Source organism: Pseudomyrmex gracilis, unplaced genomic scaffold (genome assembly GCF_002006095.1).
Source record: "Pseudomyrmex gracilis isolate BER0280 unplaced genomic scaffold, ASM200609v1 scaffold_87, whole genome shotgun sequence".
NCBI classification, from domain to species: Eukaryota; Metazoa; Arthropoda; class Insecta; order Hymenoptera; family Formicidae; genus Pseudomyrmex; species Pseudomyrmex gracilis.
In genome coordinates, this window is record NW_018020671.1 from 429,412 (window position 1) to 448,440 (window position 19,029).

A 19,029-nucleotide genomic window follows, 5' to 3' on the forward strand; every position below is an offset into this window, starting at 1 on the left:
TTCCTTGACGCAACTTTTTTTGTTTATAATTTTTTAACGAACAACGAGCGACGGCTAAAACCTTCAGATTGTTGTTCAGGGAAGTGACCTTGATAACATATGTCAAAATTGTTGAGATCGGAAAATAGTCCGTATAACTGCATAATTACCGAAGATTATTCGCGCGGTTGCTCGCACAATCATCGATTGCGCGAGGAAAAAAAAATCCTGACAAAAAAAAATCAGAAAATTCTGAGCGAAAGAGTAATCTTAGAAAATCATCTTCGTGAATTGTAACTCGTGAGAGTTCGAAAGATCGCGGGATGTAAACTTGCTGTGATGGGGGGTTTCGAAGAGAAAATTCTCCCCGAAAGAGAGAGGAGTGCTGAACTCAGGTTTCGATCCATTTCGCGCACGTGACACACTGAACTAGTATGGGTCAAGGGTAGCGCGCGAAGGCCGAGGTGTTTTAATAGCGACCAAGTATTACACACGAAACATTGATATAAATTTATCGACAAAAGATTGTTTTCTCGATAAACACACCGGACAAGTGTATTAAAATGAAGCTTCACAAGATTTATGATTTGGGAGGGACAGAGAAATATGCAAAACTTTTCGCGAGACACTCTCACGAAGAAATCTCAGAAAAACTGAAGAAATTAAAGAACACAAAGAGAAGTCGCAGAGAATTTTTTTCAGAATTCGATCTATCTATCTATCGATCTCTAATCTAATCTAATCTATAGACAAGAAACTAGAAAATAAAAATCTAAAGGAACGCGAAGAGTACGTGTTGTACAAACACTTGAACAAATTTGAGGAAGTCTCTCTGCGTCAATAAATACCTTGATCTTTGCACACATAAAAATTTAACGCGACACGTGCTGTCATTTGATTAATTTTAAATTCGTTTGGACGCGAACGCGCGAGAGAACTGATAAATTTCAACTATTATTGAAGTATCTGTCTGATCACGAAGAAGAAAAAAATGGTCGAGCGATACGATTGCGATTGCTTAAATTACGAATTCGACTCGTAATTAGGTCAATTTTTTATTTTTTTTTTTTGCTTCGAAGAATAAAACGATCTCGATTCTACAGGTACGGTACATACACGTGACACACTGAACTCGTGAAACTCGATCACTGCGGGTCAGCGGCGTCTGACGCGATCACATGTATTTGTTTTTGCGTGTCACCATGGCGATGTAACGTCAGTCACAATCGATTTGTCGAGACGCTTTTTCCACTCACTCATAAGAACAATAATTTGCGATGCACACGCGTTTCTTCACACACGTGTGACATCACGCACTACCACCGAAAAGTGTGAGATGAACGGGGAGAGAAAAAGAAAAAGAAGCGCTTCGATTGCAGCTTTCGATTTTATCCACAGATTTTGTTTACAATGTGAAATTTATTTAATAATTTATTGTCTGATAAATGTGAAATTAATAATTCTGTTTTTTTTTTTTTTTTTTTTTCATCTGCAACATGTAATTCGAATCACACATCGACGGATTAAGAAGCGAAATATTATTCTCGAAAAGATATAAAATCATCGCTAAGAAGCGATGAATCAATTGACCCAGTTTGTCTGAAACGTGAAATTTAACATTACCAAGTTACGTCCGCAATAAATTGATAAACAAAACATCACTTTTATCAATCTTACTTAGAACGAGTTAGTAAATTGTGAAAAAAAAAATTTAACTCGTGCGTTTGCATAACTTTGCTAAATCAGATCTGAGAGAGAATAATCTGAGACAACATTATCTCTGTCGCACGACAAGGTAGGCGGTGTACACGTGTTTGCCCTTTTAATTTGACGTTGCCGTGCTAACGAGCAAACAATTTGAAAACGTTTAAAACGTCGCTAGATAGTTTAAGCCCACGCAGACGTAACGTTTGTTAAACGTTATTATCTATAATTCCGTGTGACGTTTTAATGAACATCTATTTGAAGTTTGACTCGAACGTTTTGTTCCGTGTGGGAGAAGTTCGATGAATGAATTTAGCAATATTCAATAAAAGAAGTTTTTGCACAAAGCGATTGTTGTTGCGCGAACAAATGCGGACATTAAACGCACGCGTGCGCAACATAAATATTTCAATCACAAGTATTGCAAGAGCATATCTTTCCGTATTACCCCGAACGATATTTTCGCGATATCACTGACGTAAAAAATAGAACATGCGGCGAATTTGTCTATCGTTATCATTATTTTGCCAACTACTTAAAAAAATTAGGATACATCATATCACTCGAGAGGGAGAGAGAGAGATAGTTCGTATGTTACTTACGTAAGATACGCTACTAACGCATTCTCGGTTTGTGAAGTGGGGTATAAAAGAGGATAGATCTTTTTCTCGCAAACGCGAGACCAAGCGACTCCTCAGTTGCGTCCACGCCGTCGTGCAGATCTACTTGGCGTACATCTGTTGCACACGTATAACTATTTTCGTGAATTATATGTATATATATATATATATACATATATATATATACTATATATATGTGTACATGTATATATATACATATATGTTGTAGTCAACCGACGTTACATTATTCTGCCAACAATCGACTGCGACAGTACGCTTGCTCAGGTGTGCGGTGTTCTCATCGTGGATGAATCGTGTTCGCGCCACTAGTGAGGAATAAACTCGGCAAAGTAGGTTTGTTTCATTTAAGAATTTTTCTTTGCGAATTTTCTGAAATTATTGGGAAAAACACACATAGATCAGAGAATATTTTAATAATTTTACATATTAAAAAACAAAATAAATATTAAACAGTCTGCTGTTTAATTTGTTGGTTTTTTAACGTGTAAAATTCTAAATTTACAATTTAATTATGTACTAAAAAAAACAAAACAAATTAAACAGTTTACTGGTTAATTTGTTGATTTTTTTAGCGTGTAAAATTATTAAAATATTCTCTACTCTGGCGGATATTATTGTGATAGAGATCACGAGTATTTAACAAAAGCGCGTAACTTTGTTACAGAAAAAAATCCACGTGTAACTAACTAAGACATAATCTCAAACGTAATTTTTGTATTTTTCTCTCTCTCTCTTTAAATGCATTCGTATATTTGAATGTACGCATAATAGAATTTATCTATTTATTTGTTTATGTATAAATCACAAACAGACCTAAAGACGTTCCGATGCGATAACGAAAAAAAATACTCAAATCCTAACGGAAAGAAGTGTCAAACAATTGACAATTATCACATAGCCATTGTTTCTTTCAATTTTGAAGTGTATTAGAGGACTTACAGTAGTATAAATTGTCCGCGATTAGACAGAAAGTGCTTTGTTTTTTCAACAAGTTTTCACTTATTCTTATCCAGTTCGCGTTTCTCTTATTCTCTTTCAATTCCTAGGTCAGTGTTAGAAACACCTTCAGCAGAGCGATGCGGAAAAAGAGGAGCAATTGAGTTTCTTCTTGACAGTACGAGAGCTAGATGACAGGTTGTCCTTCAGGTGTGTCGGAAATAGTAGGCGTGACACCGCGATTGTTTGTTTGACCCTGAGAGGCAACAAATAAGTACGATGCATTGCGGAAACTTGGCACGGCCAAGCGGACCGTTGCACCCGCACGCGCATTTATTTTTGAACCAACAAAAGACACCACATTCACAGAGCAAAGAATTCTATTAGCTCTTTCTCCGCGATGGAAAAAAAAAAAATCCGACTGCGCGTTTTTTCCGCGTTCACAATCTATCTGAAGTTTTTATTAAACAAGTCGATTCGAAACTTCTCTTGAAACCAAATTCAATGAAATGCAATTGGAAAAAACATTTTGCGATACAAAAGGGATGTTTCCGATAACCGAGTGTCAAAAAAATCTTTTTCGAAATCTGTGAACGAATATAACGCAACAAACCATCTATGTTTTTTTTTGCCTTGAATCTACGAATGCAAACGAGAAGTATGAAAAATTCTTTTAAGCGCGCAAAAAGCGTCGTTCTCTTTTTTCGAGTCATCGCTAATTGCCACTCTTGATTGATTTCATGGCTTCCTTTTAATTTGTTCCCATCGACTGTAGCTCAGCATGAGATTTTTCATCTAAAAACGTACGTGCGAAACCTAGCGGAAAAAAATTAGATAACACATAGAACCGCTTCAAATGAACAATATAATTTTTTTAATTATTTTCTTAATAACATAATATTCGAAAGTCTTTATATATTTTACATGATTCACACAGAGGTATATTTACGCATATAGTTTTGCAAAGATATTAATATCTGTGCATCTGAGAGAAGCGACATAAATAAAATCTTCGTGACGAAAGCTTTTTGTGTAGCACGTTCTGTAAGACATCGATTTCTTTCATCGGTGTCGTGTCGACGTCATAAACTCGCAACTTACTTGAGATATCCTTACCGATATATATATATATATATATATATATGTATATATATTTCTTTCATCGGTGTCGTGTCGACGTCATAAACTCGCAACTTACTTGAGATATCCTTACCGATATATATATATATATATATATCGGTATATATATTTTTGATTTCGGAGATCAGATTATATTCGAACTAGGCTAAATCCTTAAATGAAGGATCTATATAAGAATTGTTCACTGATGACGAGTGTAGGTCAGTGGAACACTCAGGCCTTCAAGTATGTTGTACTTGATCGTGCGATCTTGTACTACTAGTGTACATGTCTATATCGCGATAACAGTAAAAATGAAAAAAAACGTTACAAAGCGATATCGCGGTCTTGTTTTTTTGAGAAAAGAAAAAAAATGTTATCAACTATCGAGCGCTATGCAACGCTCGTATTCTCGCTCGCTCCGTTGCGTCTTCACTGTATAATTAGAACCTACGGAGAATAGATTACGACTTATTGTGCTTTCACAATCGCGTCCGACGATCAAAAGCGAAATCATCACCGAAGGATGTCAATTTATGACGCAAATGCGATTAGATACCGATTTGCAATAATTTTATTATAACGTTACACACACGTGTAACAACGTGGCACCAGTGTACACGAAGTGTTTTCTAACGCAAATTCGGAATTACTACAACGAAATCGTTTTTCGAACATTTAAGAAAACAAAAATTACTTGCGATCTTGTATTTTTCGATCGGTAGATTTTGAGACGCAAACTCAAAAGACGTGTAGCTTAAAAACTACTTGGAACTGAAAGAAATCGCACATTAAATTGGTTTCCTTATTTTTCAAAGACCTTTTCCGCTATGATGTTTCAAATCACGAATTTCGAGACACCCTGTGTATCGTTTCTTTTAACGACGTTTTTATGTTTTATCGAGTATACAAAAATAGTAATAAACAAGATAGATACAAAGAGAGTCTTGCTTCTCGTTGAAGACAGAATCCATGTAAGCAATGATAAGCGATGAACAAATAGAGAGAAATGAACCGCATGACTTGTAGTCACGTTTCGTGCTCTTTCCGGTTGGTTGAGAAAAGAATTAAATCTTCGGAAAAAAAACTTTATCACAAGCCTCTTGAAATAATTATCGTTAAATCATCGAAATATTTCAAAAACACATACTTGATATTGTTATATATATATATATATATATATATATCTTGAGATACATATCTTGTTTACTTTAAACACATATCATACGTAACGCATCGCACGAACAACGATCGTGAATTAATTAAAACAACCGATATTAACTTGGAAATTTTAATTTTTGCAATTATAATACCTGACACTTTTGCGGCGAGAATCACGTATGCGTGAAAAATGTTTTGAAAAATATGGTACATTGAAAGAATGTTAAAATTTTAATTAATAAAGATTAAAATAAAATTATTCCGCGCCGAAAGTGCCCGCTGGTAAAGTGTTAATATGTCACGTTCCATAAAGAGTCGGTCTCTCTTCAAACGTTGCATATCGAGAAAATCATATATTTTTATATAAAAAAAAACTAAGACTCAAGATTCGACATTTCCTTTAACACGAAGCAGGTTAATGAAAATATTCAAGTGCAATGTATTAATTAATCCTTCGAAACTCATCGCACATTTTCATTCTTAATATGAAATTCTCACGACAATTAACTGGTTAAAAATAATCTCTCTCTCTCTCTCTCTCTTAAATGTCGCGCCACACTCTCGAGTTAATATTTTTTATTCAATATAAACGGGCATCAACCGCACATAATACACTTTATTGCTCTTCTTTTAACTCCGCAAGTACATTCTGACTTAACCAATTGAAATTCCAGACGCGACACGCGTCTCGACGGATATTTAATTTTCATTCCGTTATACTTCATTTTTATTTAACCTGTTTCAAGAATAAATAAACAATTAATCTAAAGCGATCTAACAATCTAAAGTGTAATTCGAAAGTTGTTCTCACTGTTAGTCACTTTACGTTCTTATCTGTTACGATTCGCGTTCTCGTGATAATTAATATAAAATGTATGTGTAACGCGATTAGTGTGTTATATCTATTAGCGCGTGTGTGTACACACACATTGCACATATACACGCGTACGGAAACGCAACACGTTTGAAAATCCCGCACGTGTTTCATTTCGCTGACAAAACAGAAAGATACAGAGCTAACTTTTAATTTGATATAAATCGAACAAATGATTTTTATATTCGAGTGGGTAATTTCAAACACGTGACTTATGCAATCAAATTATCTCTCGCGATTGGTTTGTGAAGAGTTGACGGAGACGAGTTGTTTTTCTGTGAACCGTGAGAGATTTCGTGTATATACGCTATCGTGAAAAGACTCGAAAGAAATGAAACGAGTTAGCCGGGCCTTCTGAGGCTCACCAATAGCAATTGGAGAGGGGCGTCCATATATAAATGGCCCACTCTCACTCCTTGTGGACCAGTCTTCAGGGTGCGTTGCTCTCTCGTGTACTTTCTTTTCGACACCGCTCCGAACTTCTTTGCCGTGGTGGCTTCGTCGTTCACGAATTTCTTCTCCGTCGCTTCCTCTCCACAAGAGACCGCATAACGCGCGATAATAGAGATCGCATAATTTCGTAAAAAATCCAAACGAAACAATTTCGCAATCATGACCACCAACATCCTCGTTAGGATCTGCGGGCAGAGGGTCCTGCGATCCGTGATGATCGAGCAAAAGTCATGGATCGCTGTTGGCAGATGTTTTAGGTTGGTAAAAATAGAACTAAAATATAAAATTAGTTACTATGTATTTTGAAGATTTGATAAGTAAGTTTTTTAGGTCGATATTAATTAGCATGTGAAAATGTGCATTGCAAACCGCTTATTACAAATGTATGTTTCAACTTGTATGAAACATATGTAAATTTGTGTAATATCGTATTTGTATGAAATTTGTGTAATTTGTATAATATATCGTATAAAAATCGAAATTAATTTTAAACACATTCGGAATAAACGTAAATATTTGAAAATATAGGTTGTGCGCTCAAAATAAAAAATACGTGCACGAATATAAGAGATACATCTCCGGCGATGAAAGTTTAAGATAAAAATCTAAATATATTATTGATTTGGAAGATACACAAAAAAGTCGCGAAGACGTTCTTTTTTACTCGTCCAATTTGTCTACGCGCGGCGAAATCGCAGATTATTTATATATTTACATCTTTACGCGCTTAACGTGATTATTGTATGTTAATTTGAGAATTTGGTGTAAATAATCATTTGATGTAGCGATAATTAAACATAAATGAACTAAACTAGTAGAAACTAGTATAAAATTACAAGATTTCATATATTAACGTCATTAAACATAAAATAAATGTCAAATATAAAATAAATGTCACATATCAGGTCATTAAGTATAACTTAACAAGTATATATTTCCAATATATATATGTATATTTGTCAAGTTTTATATTTAATGACTCAATATTTTCTTTTTGACATTTAAATGTCGAATCTGCAGCATGTAAGTAAAATTATTCTTTGTTGAGCAACTAAATTTTACAAGTATCGAATAAATCACGTGCACTTAACGCGAGTGTACGTGAGAGGCGTACACGTACGCGCGATTTCAACTAGATATCTTCATTGCGTACAATAATTACATTAGAAGAGAAAGTTTCTGAATAAATATCTCTTCACGAAAATAAAAGTCGCAATGTATAAAAAGTGCGAGCGTAATACTTATTGGAAAAAAAAAAATGAATCTCAATAATCGTACAACAATGTTCCATCAGCAATGCACGCAATCGTTCGGAAAAATACCGCGATAAAAGTCGAATGTTTGATAAGCAAATACGTCAGTTGGATTTTTATCAACCATTTTTCTTTTATTGCAAGGTAACTGTTGACAGACGATTTCGTTCACGTCGAACGACAATGTATTTTTCGATAAATGTTTTCTCGAATTAGAAAGTCAGAATTTTATATAAAAAAAAAAGAGTTACATTCGATTCTGCCAACGTACAAGAGAGAGGTCAAGGACGATGTCGCCTCGAAGCGGGCACTTCATTTCTTCACATTGTGCTTCTTGTTGCTCCTCGAGAAATTCGGTTTCTAAACGCTTTCCAAATCCACGTCGCAAAAAAGTGACAAATTTATATGCGAGAAAATTTATATTTGTTACTCACACACGCGAATTTTAAACAGTTTTGTTGCACGAAACAGGTTTTGGGTTTTTTAATTTCACTTTTACGCGAGAAAAAAAGACAGTTACACGTATGTACATTCGCATGAATCGCACGTGCGAGTAACAAAACGCAAGTATATAAAGCGATACGACTTCACCTTTGTTTTTCTTGATATTCAGAGTTTATGGGTCTGGACAAATGATACGTTGAGATGTGTCAGCAGCACGTGATGCAGATAGTGTATATTTTTAGTCGTAATAGTAGTAGTAGTAGATTAAAAAAAAATTCGGATCGAGCAAATGTTGCTGTTGTTGTACAATACAATCACAAATGTAATTGCGATAATTCAGACAGGAGGAAGTACATTAACCTCTATACATTTATTTTCACATTTCTTTTTCGCGCTGGTTTTCCGTTGGCCAGACGTAAAGTTATCAAGTAAAAAAGAAAAAATCATTTTTTATTAGAGACAAAAAAAAGATCGAATTAAAGATCGATACTAGAAACCATTAACGCGGATTGATCTTGACGATTGATAGACGGCCGTTTAGATAACAACGAGAAAAACGAGAAAAACAAAAAATTTTCATTACCCGGTAATAACTGTGGAAAAAAAAATTCTTATCTATTTATATCGAAAGCTATCATCTATATGTTGTGTGTGTTCACACACACGTATTATTCGCGATCGTGAATATGAAGATAACACAGGTGCTCGAAATATATTCGAAAATAATACACTCGATATGAGACGCACTCGACAAATAAATAACATTTTAAAGTCACATCGCGCGATTGCCAAAAAAAAAAAAAAAAAAAAAAACACGAATGCGTTACGTAATCACCAAGAAAGGTATTGCATATGTAACAATAATTTGGCCTTGTCCAAAGTGAAAGTCGGTAATTTTTCAATCTTTCATCGAGTCTACTTTTTACGACATCGGCCCTTTCTCAGTTGCGATAGACGCGCGTCAAATTATTATTACGTTGTTATAAATACACGCAAAAATTAACATTTTTTATTTCATTGAGAAGAAAGTTGTACAACTTCAATATTATTGATCGCGGTTTTTTTAAAAATTTCCCCCTAGAAATTATACACGCGATTTATTGTGTGTGCAACATAAATAAATTAAAAATTAATCATCTCTAGATTTATTAGAATTTATATTCGTAACGCGAAACACACGCATCTTCGACGTGCGAGAGAAACGACACCTGCGCAATCGCCTCCGCAATTTATTTATCAGACGTTTGCCAAGCAATGACTTTTTCGACGGGATTTTCGAGCGAGAGATCGTCGTCCAAAAGGAAAATACCCGACATTGGTCGGCGCCAATGCGCTCATTCCAACGCGCTGAGGAGAGTGCGATGCACGCGCGGCTCGCGTGTTCCGCGCGTGAAGCGTCGTGTGGGCGCGCACCTATCTTTTCTGCAGCACCAACACCACGAAAACTTCTTCCTTTTTTTTCAACCGCGTGCATGCGCGTTACATCGTCGTCGCGGATATAGCGTCGTCCGTTGTTCGTGCTGATCGAGGACGGCGCCACGCGGTCACTTTTAAGTCTTTTCCACAACGAAAAAACGTTTTAGACTCTTGTATCGTATTCTAAAGCGCTATACAACGAAGTCAAAATTACATACAATAATTAACGCAGAATGAGGACGTTAAATCTGTCTTTCGCAATTGTTTCTATTGTAATTATTACATCTAATACACATTTTTTTTCTCACTTACGCGTGTATATTTATCATATCTCATGTATAAGTCGTATATCGTGTAACAATTACAAATGTTTATTAAAAACATAAATTTTTTCTTATTTATCCGTGTTCCGAATACATTTTCCTTTCTTTGTTTCAGCACCACAATGTCGCGTACCATACTGAAAGAATCGCCGAACGCGGCGTTCGACAAAACTATATTGAGCAAGTACTTGGATCTGCCTCAGCCGGAAAATACGATTCAAGCGAGATACATCTGGATCGACGGTACAGGCGAAGGAATACGTAGCAAGACCAGAACTTTGGACTTTGTACCGAAACATCCTTCTGGTTAGTGAGTCATAAATACGCGCGCATATGTAATATGTTTACGTCTTTGTGTAAAATATGTAATTTCAGAGAGTTTCTCGATATTTTTTTCCCACATCAAACTTGATCGATCGATCATTTTTTTTTTTCTTGTTGTTGTCTAGAACTACCAACGTGGACGTACGACGGTAGCTCGACGTATCAGGCTGAGGGCACCAACAGTGAGATATATCTTTTCCCCGTGGCCATTTACAAAGATCCCTTCCGTCGCGGCAACAACAGACTTGTGCTCTGCGACACTTATTACAGCGACAAAGTTACACCGACGAAAGCGAACAAACGATATCGCGCGAATCAAGCGATGGAATCAATCAAGGAGGAAGAACCCTGGTTCGGTATCGAGCAGGAGTACACTCTTCTGGACTTCGACCAAAGACCGCTCGGTTGGCCGAAGAACGGTTTTCCGGGTCCGCAAGGTCCTTATTACTGCGGGGTCGGCGCCGACAAGGTGATCGGACGCGAGATCGTGGAGGCCCATTACAGAGCCTGTCTGTACGCCGGCGTGAAGATCTCGGGAACCAATGCCGAGGTCATGCCCTCGCAATGGGAATTCCAGGTGAGACACGGAGTTCATTCAAAGTTGTTCGTTGAAAAAAACATTAATTTACATATCTGAAAAGTTAAGTATATGTTAAAAAAAAATATTAAAAAATTTACATATCTCTATTTACATATATGTTTAAAAATCATCGGTTACACGTCAATGTTTATAAATATTGACTTTTTTGTGTTACGGATCCAGGTGGGACCGTGCGTGGGTATTAGTGCCGGAGACGATCTGTGGATCGCCCGATTCATTCTGCATTACGTCGCCGAGGAGTACGGCGTGATCGTTACTCTGGATCCGAAACCGGTCGAGGGTTCGTGGAACGGCGCCGGCGCGCACCACAACTTCTCGACGAAATCGATGCGCACGGAGAACGGTATAGCCGAGATCGAGAAGGCGATCGACAAGCTCAGCAAGCAACATCTCAGGCACATCCAAGCGTACGATCCGCGCGGAGGAAAGGACAACGAGCGCCGATTGACCGGCAAGTGCGAGACCAGCAACATTCACGATTTCAGCGCCGGTGTGGCGAACCGAACTGCCAGCATTCGAATTCCTCGCGACGTCGCCGAGCAAAAGAAGGGCTATCTGGAGGACAGAAGACCCAGCAGCAACTGCGATCCCTATTCCGTGTGCGACGCTCTGGTCCGCACCTGCGTGCTCAATGAATAAAAAAAAAAAAAACGTCGCGCAAGAAAAGAATGTGAGAAAAAACAGAGGCGCACGCACACGAAGAAGACAGGCATACTGAATCGACACGCACACATCCCCCGCATACACCTGGAGCGTACAATTATTCGTAGAACTTTGAACGTTGGTCCGCGTACCTGTTCGAAAAAAAAAAAAACAAAAAAAAACAATGATATCATCGAACTCGGATCGATAAAAACACACATGAATCGAAACGCGTTTATAAATTTTACGAATTTTCTATAAACAATCCGAACACACTAAGATCCTGTGCCTCTTATTGGCCGTTTTTAATCTGTCATTTTTGGATAAAAAAAAAAAAAAAAAAATATGAGTAACGCGCAAGAGAAATAACGGAAGAAACTTTAACGATCAAGAGAGCGTTTCTTTACTCCGAGAGTACCAGGAAATTGTACGACACATCGAGACCAAACACACTAAATATAGTATACATATATTCATATACAACACGGGTGTCTTTCGCCGTTTTATGTTACGGCGTTGCCGTTCTAGAAGAACAGACGATAAACACAGAACTTGTAATTAGTTTTTATTTGAATAGTCTTAAATTCCAAGCGCTTCAAATGTCGATAATACAATAACAGATGTCCTTTGATGAAAATTTTTTTTTTCACGCTTAATCAACGCGACGTGTGTCCGCGTTGCGATCCGGACTCTGAATTTTTGCAACAACACGTTTTACGCAAACGCGTTCGTTTGTCACAGACAAACGTTTGTACGCGCCGTTTGGGACGTGTACAAACAAGAATTGAAGTATTTTTCTTTTTCTAGCAACGCTGATTAAACAGACAGATCGTGCGGGATCCGTGTACGATACGTAGGTACGCAAGTGTAAATTCGGGAGTTCGTTGTTGATAAAACATTTATAGTACAATGCGAAAGTAGTATATAAGAACGCATTCCTTAAAAAGCCAATTAAACAAGAAATGGTTTTTTTTTTTTTTTTTTTTTTCACTCGATCAGTCGATTAACTCGAAGGACTCGAAGACCGCGTGTCGATTTCCGTTGAGTTGATCGACCGTTGATTCAACTGGCCCTTAGGGGTGTGCAAGGGATCAAATAAGAGTGTGACGATCGGACCTCGAAGGGAGGGATCGACTCGCGACTTGCCTTCTCGACATCCTCGTCTGCGACACGAGGACGTCGCCCGAGCAGTATATATATATGTAGCAAAAAATACAAATGTAGAAACTTAGCGCAACTAATATACGTTTAAGAGAGTTTATTATATGATTATACCAAGGAGAGAAACTCTGTATACGGAAGTACGTCGAAGAGTGAGAGGCTGTAGAAAAAAAAAAAAAAACGACAATCTCATCTTACCAGCAGCTTGTGCAGGCACACGCAAAAACATCGTTTTTATTAAAATTCAACGAGTGATTGCCGCGTACCGAGCTTCTCCCTCTTGTAACTTTTCAAGTTTGAAACTAAATAAGGGTTTACAAGTTGATGAGAGAGTATACGCGATGAATGTATTTACGCAAAAAAAAAAAAAACCCTACGTAGCCGATAATGACGACGAGACGCGATTTCGGTCATTCAATGTCGACAGAGTCAAATTTTAGAAAATAAGTTACATTATAATCGTTGTTAAAAATAAAGAAACACACTTTATCTCTTCCCCCCCATTGTTCTCAGTTTTATTACACGTGAGAAAGTTATATATGTTTTTTAAGTAGAGAAAAAAATTTAAGTTGTAAAAACGAACAAATGCGCGCGTGTGTTTTGATGAAACTTTTATTAGAAGGAATTTAATTCGATTGCTGATTTTATAAGATTTTAATCGTTCCGCAGGGGTCTGAACAGACATTTTTTTTTCTCCTAAGACACTCGGCATGTAAACCGCGACAATAAAAAAAAAAAAAAAAATTCACGAGTTATTGTCTGCAATTGTAAATTAAAAATAGAGATTTTTCACAGAACGAATGAGAAACGAAAGCCTCAACTTGTTGCTGACCATCTTGAAATGTGAAGATCGATTTCTCGAGAAAAAATTGTTGCAAGCAAACAAGATAGCACTAAAAGCAAAAAATTCATAGAAGATCTCAATTCGACACATTTGTGAAATAATCAGGAAACGTCCAGAGAGATAAAGTTGTTTGCAAAAACAAAACACACAATTTGAATTCTAAATTGTCACATTGAATGTAATTAAATTTATCGTTTTTATTGTTGTTCTTATACTTTTGTCGTGCCCCGACAATTCTGAAAGTCTCTTTTCAACCGGTTTCTTCGTACAATTGGACTATTATCGTCATCGTCAATATTATATAAATCATGTATAATTGTACAACAGCAAATATGCGAACGTGCTACGTTCGTTCGATGTGTAACTTTGTACATTGTATATTTTCATATAGTTGTATAAAGATATTTTTTATGCTAATTTCACGTAACTGTGTTATATGACCATGACCATTTTAGATTTGTCAACAGTTTATAGCGAAAGGGTCGAACACCATACGACTGTCACGTTTTTATCGAATAAAGGATCTTGTAAACCTGTTGTTTTCGATTGTACACTAAACTATTACATGTCACATTTAAAATGATCGTAATTCATCTACTTTAAACAAATTTGCTATAAAAAAAAAAAAATTATATACGGAATAAAACAGAAGAAATATTATTAAAAACATTAATTTACTTTAAAAAAAGTAAATTATAACGTACATACATATATCACTGTTTGTACACAAAATATATACACGCGGTACATCGACCTTTAAAAAAAAAAATAATAATAATGCGACTAAATAATGTGACTAAACGATAGGACGTTTCCTTATAAAGTGTTGGAACCACATGTATCCCGTACACGCGGACAATGCGAACCAAGTAATTATGTAACTGAGATGTTCGTTTCTTAAAGATATTTTAGTTTGACCACCAATCGGTCCCTGAGGTGTGGTGTATTCGTGTAGCAATTCTATATACACAGGTTCGGCGTCCGCTTTCTTTGCCATTGCATCCAAGTCTCTGTAATTAATGTAAAACTTTGATTTCACTTACGATAGTTTTATAAGTTTCTCACAATCACTAAATTTCTCTAATTCTTTATAAACAAATCTTGTTTGAGATAGAAAAAGAACAAATAAACCAAAGAGATATAAAGAGTACATCCATCATGTATCTACCTGTAATGCCATACTCCTTTTGCAGGAGCATTTTTGGCCATAAATATAGGTCGTTTTTCAGTCCCTCTAATAATGCCGACAATTTCTACAACGTCGGTCATCTTATTCTCGTTCACGTAAGTATAGCGATGACTTTTAGGTATCCATCCACGATTGACCATAATAGTCAAGCTATGAAATATGAATCATGAAAATCAATACTTAAGCAATACAAGTTTTATCAGTTGATTCCACAAGTAAAGAAAAAAACTGTGAACGAAAAAAGTTATGTATGCACGTGAGAATTCTTTTTCTATAAATTAACGACGATTGACAGAAAAAAAAGCAATTATAATCACTCTTGGTCTTCTAGTTTGAAAGGCGTAACAACATAATATCCTGTGCCGGATCTGTGAGAGAACATTGCACCGCCTTTTTCAGCAACACCTGCCCCGTCCAGAATAAGACTTCTAGGTCCTATTAAAAATTCTTTTTCATAAAGGAATCTGCCCTTTACTTTTACACGATAGTATTCCTTATCTTGTAGCTCATCTAGGCTACAGAAAATATATATATATATAAACTAAGTAAAATACAAAAATAATTAAATAGAAAACAAGATTTTAAACGTCAATCTTACTTTGATGGCAAGCTGATTGGTTCTGCTGAAGTGCGTTGCTTCATATTATCTATCAAATCTAGCTTCCACAGCCATCTTTTAATTTGCCACGTACCAAGAGCAAAAGTAAGAACAGGTACACTCTGAATTGTAAAAATATTCCAATATGTATTAAAGATTACATTTAAATTGTTATCACACACACACACACACATACACGCATTTTTATATTAAACAATAGTTGTATATTAAAGAAAAATAGTTTGTAAAAAAGATATATTATTCATATGTCGCATTACTTGCCAACAAGCAATAGCCAAGTATTCCAGTCGATTCTTGGTGTTTGTATTTATTTATTTCGATGGCTTTAGGTCTTGCGATGTTTTTAGTTTTGTATCTCGCTTGCACGTTGACGTTATCCAACGATAACAAATACGATCTTCTGTCAAACGCACACTTTATATGTCTCAAATTACCAAACATTTTTGTCATAAACTTCATGTTCGTTTGAAGCGTTCGATATATCCACAAAACTCAAAAATCTTTGTCTCTTTTTTCTTTTCTGGTTTACTGTGTCTCATAGAAACAAATCGGGTAACTTGGCTAGGCTAGGTTACGACAGTTGCGGACAGTTGCGGTACAGCAAAGACTCGAACCGCATCGCAAAAGCAAGGATCGAAATCGCAGCAAAGATCAGAACCATTTTGAGGAATTTAAATAGTCGAGTATCACTCGCATTGGTCAATTCGGTTAATCGGAACAAAGTGATTGGTCAATTCGGCCGATCGAAACAAAATGGATTGGTCCATTTTTTCGCTTAGTTTAAGATTTTCCAGTGGATAACAAAGTTTCTAAAGTTATACAGACGGCGCTATAAATATCTCTGATCTTTGACAGAAAGCGGAGAAATCGATCAATTTTTCCAATTGTGCGTATGTGTGTGTATACAAATTATACTTCAAATAGATTGATCAAATTCAATTTCTTTTAAGATCCGTTTGTTGCTCGAACGCAGGAAGATTCCCAACGAAATTTACACGAAAGATATTTCGATTCGAAGAAACTTATTTATATACTGATAAGAACACGCGCGTACGCGAGCGTGAAAAAAACATATGTCGATGTAATCTAACCTGTAACTGAAAACGGAATATGATCTCACGGAGGCGGATGATACACGTCAATTTTGGATCACGTTTATCTAAATAACACATTTGTAAGTCGGTGTGAAGTGAAAGAAAGAATAAGAAGAATAGGAAAGACAAAAAAAAAAACAAACAAGATCAAGTCTTCGGATCGATGTGAAGGCACACGTCAACACGCAAAACAAAAAGGAATATGTTAGAAGTTTTTTGAAAAACGCAACATAAAATTAAAATAGCGAGTGTGTGCGACATTTTATCTCTGAATATCTGAACTTTTTAATCGCATTTGTTTCGCTCTCAAAGAGATGGATAAATTAAGAAGAGCCTTAAACGGCAATGAACGCTGTGACGAGGAGAGTGGTATTATTACACAGGTAATTACGTTTTAATAGATAATTTACAAACTCTCTAGCTGTAAGTAACATGGTACGTATATGAAAATTGTGGTTTTTTATATACATAAACTAAAATTATTGCTTTAAATGTCCACATGCGGTCGACAATGGAAGGTTGATGCAGATTTTATGGTAAATTACAAAAAGAATTGTGTGATGTATATATAACGCTTGCAATATCTTTAAATAATGTGAAAACATTTTGATGACCAATCTTCTATCTGGCGTGATGCAAATATTATAGATTAGATTAATTTGTTTATTTCATTTCAATTCAGGTCATGGACCAATCAACGTTAAGCTGGTCTACCAGGATAAAAGGTTTTGCCATTTGTTTTATCGTAGGAATCTTGTGTTCATTTCTTGGATCATTCGCTCTGTTTTTACAAAAGGGTCTAGCCGTCTTTGCTGTATTCTATACTCTAGGCAATTTGATTTCATTAGCCAGGTAAAAACATAACATAGTTACAGTGTAATATACCAATTGTATTAGTGTTGTCAATCATTTTTGGTATTCACACTCTGTATTGTATTCGATAACAACATATTCTTACAAACATACGTAGTACGTATTTGATACATATGGTATATCAAATATACATAACCCTTTGCCTGCAAACATGAGTTTCCCAGACGCACTCAAAAATTGATGTTTTTTAGAAAACAGTAATTTTTTTAAACGCTTTATAATCTTCAAAGCTACTAGAGATTTGTTCAATTTTTTTTCTCAATCGACACAGAATCGTTCAAACTTTTGATTGAAAAAAAAAGAAAAAAACAAAACCAAAATTGAAAAAAAATATTGATTCTTCTTTCTTTTGTATCACAGTACGTGCTTTCTGATGGGTCCGTTCAACCAAATTAAAAAGATGTTTGCGACCACAAGAATAATTGCAACTTTATTAGTATTAGTTTCTATTGTTTTAACACTGGTTGCAGCTTTACACGTGAGTAGTTTTTTTTTTTTCGCTAATTTTTTTGTTTTCTCAGTGCGTTTAAAATGTATTTAATTTTCAGTTGCACAATCCTGGTCTAGCTCTTCTATTCATAATTATTCAGTCGTTAGCTATGACGTGGTACTCCTTATCGTACATACCGTACGCTCGTGATGCGGTGAAAAAGACATTGGAAACCTGTATTACGTAAAAAAAAAACAAATTGCGTCACTTGCACGCACACATTCACGTACTCTCAATCTGTATTATCTTTTTAAAGTTGATTCTAAGACTATGTAATTTAATCACTTGTTTTTTCTAACATATTAACTATTTTGTACATAAAAATGTATATTTTTCCGTATATATATTCACATACACACATAAATTGTTTGATATGATATTCTCTGCAGGATATAAATATAAAGAACAATGAAAAAAAAAAAAAGAGCAGTAGATTATTTCGTCGTAAAATGTAGATATTTGTTTTTAGGAGCTCGTTCACGCGTTCTCTTCTCACTCAAAATATTATTTTAATAATACTTTTATTGATACTTACGTTTAAACGTCGCGCGATCTTCTCGGCTAATCAGAGGCGTTGTCCGTCAAAAAAACGCCACTGGCATACATTGCCATGCGATCACGCGTGCGCAGAATAAAAATTAACCAGGAAGCGTAGAATCGTTGCCAAAGAGCGGGACGGAAGGAAAATTTTTAGAGATCGAATCGATCAAAGAATAGCTTGACTGTATCCATACGAAACGAAGTCCACGTCTAACAGGGAAAGATGGGTTGGGCGCGCAATATAGGAATTTGTGAATGAAAGCGAAGAGGGAGAGGCCTTTCTTTTCACACGCAATAAAATCTTAGCATATATAATATATGTGAGTGTATTATATATTAAGATTTTATT

At 35.8% G+C, this 19,029-nt stretch overlaps 3 protein-coding genes across 13 annotated transcripts in view; 2 read left to right on the forward strand and 1 right to left on the reverse strand.

Annotated features, from left to right (window-relative positions):
- Nucleotides 1-13,527, forward strand: part of LOC109855361 (glutamine synthetase 2 cytoplasmic) — a 16,547-nt gene extending 3,020 nt beyond the window's left edge. The window contains exons 1-6 of one of the 7 annotated variants that reach the window (XM_020429549.1): nt 2,329-2,431; nt 2,533-2,657; nt 3,371-3,470; nt 10,419-10,609; nt 10,753-11,204; nt 11,391-13,527. In XM_020429549.1, coding sequence (XP_020285138.1) covers nt 10,426-10,609; nt 10,753-11,204; nt 11,391-11,867 — 1,113 coding nt within the window. In that variant the 5' untranslated portion in view covers nt 2,329-2,431; nt 2,533-2,657; nt 3,371-3,470; nt 10,419-10,425 and the 3' untranslated portion in view covers nt 11,868-13,527. Of the gene's footprint in view, nt 1-2,328; nt 2,432-2,532; nt 2,658-3,370; nt 3,471-6,595; nt 7,125-10,418; nt 10,610-10,752; nt 11,205-11,390 lie in introns of those variants that run through there. The other 6 variants (XM_020429548.1, XM_020429546.1, XM_020429543.1 and 3 more) reach the window with 6 other exon arrangements.
- A 1,057-nt stretch (nt 13,528-14,584) lies between these two features.
- On the reverse strand, nt 14,585-16,298 carry LOC109855362 (surfeit locus protein 1). Of its 2 annotated transcripts, none has more exons than XM_020429550.1 (5): nt 15,945-16,298; nt 15,663-15,784; nt 15,382-15,579; nt 15,044-15,214; nt 14,585-14,885 (listed from the first exon to the last, which is right to left on the reverse strand). In XM_020429550.1, the coding sequence occupies exons 1-5, from the start codon at nt 16,140-16,142 to the stop codon at nt 14,672-14,674; spliced, it is 903 nt and encodes a 300-aa protein (XP_020285139.1). In that variant the 5' UTR covers nt 16,143-16,298; the 3' UTR covers nt 14,585-14,671. The 2 variants fall into 2 exon arrangements, with proteins under 2 accessions (XP_020285139.1, XP_020285140.1); XM_020429551.1 differs by having other exon boundaries at nt 15,941-16,029.
- A 174-nt stretch (nt 16,299-16,472) lies between these two features.
- Nucleotides 16,473-18,542, forward strand: LOC109855363 (vesicle transport protein SFT2A). 4 transcript variants are annotated; one of them, XM_020429554.1, is made up of 5 exons: nt 16,473-16,569; nt 16,657-17,160; nt 17,460-17,629; nt 18,011-18,128; nt 18,199-18,542. In XM_020429554.1, exons 2-5 carry the CDS (start codon nt 17,092-17,094, stop codon nt 18,325-18,327), a joined length of 486 nt encoding a protein of 161 aa, XP_020285143.1. In that variant the 5' UTR covers nt 16,473-16,569; nt 16,657-17,091; the 3' UTR covers nt 18,328-18,542. The 4 variants fall into 4 exon arrangements, with proteins under 4 accessions (XP_020285143.1, XP_020285142.1, XP_020285141.1 ...); XM_020429553.1 differs by having other exon boundaries at nt 16,478-16,569; nt 16,634-17,160; XM_020429552.1 differs by having other exon boundaries at nt 16,481-17,160.
- Nucleotides 18,543-19,029: the final 487 nt, after the last annotated feature.

Bases quoted from the DNA above. Each gene is read 5' to 3' on its own strand.
- LOC109855362 (XM_020429550.1), bottom strand. From the start codon at position 16,142: ATGAAGTTTATGACAAAAATGTTTGGTAATTTGAGACATATAAAGTGT. The intron at 15,580-15,662 runs GTAAGATTGACG...TATTTTCTGTAG, and splicing joins CCAATCAGCTTGCCATCAAA to CCTAGATGAGCTACAAGATA. The intron at 14,886-15,043 runs GTAGATACATGA...CATTAATTACAG, and splicing joins AAAGGAGTATGGCATTACAG to AGACTTGGATGCAATGGCAA.
- LOC109855363 (XM_020429554.1), top strand. From the start codon at position 17,092: ATGGATAAATTAAGAAGAGCCTTAAACGGCAATGAACGCTGTGACGAG. The intron at 17,630-18,010 runs GTAAAAACATAA...TTTGTATCACAG, and splicing joins AATTTGATTTCATTAGCCAG to TACGTGCTTTCTGATGGGTC. The intron at 18,129-18,198 runs GTGAGTAGTTTT...TTTAATTTTCAG, and splicing joins CACTGGTTGCAGCTTTACAC to TTGCACAATCCTGGTCTAGC.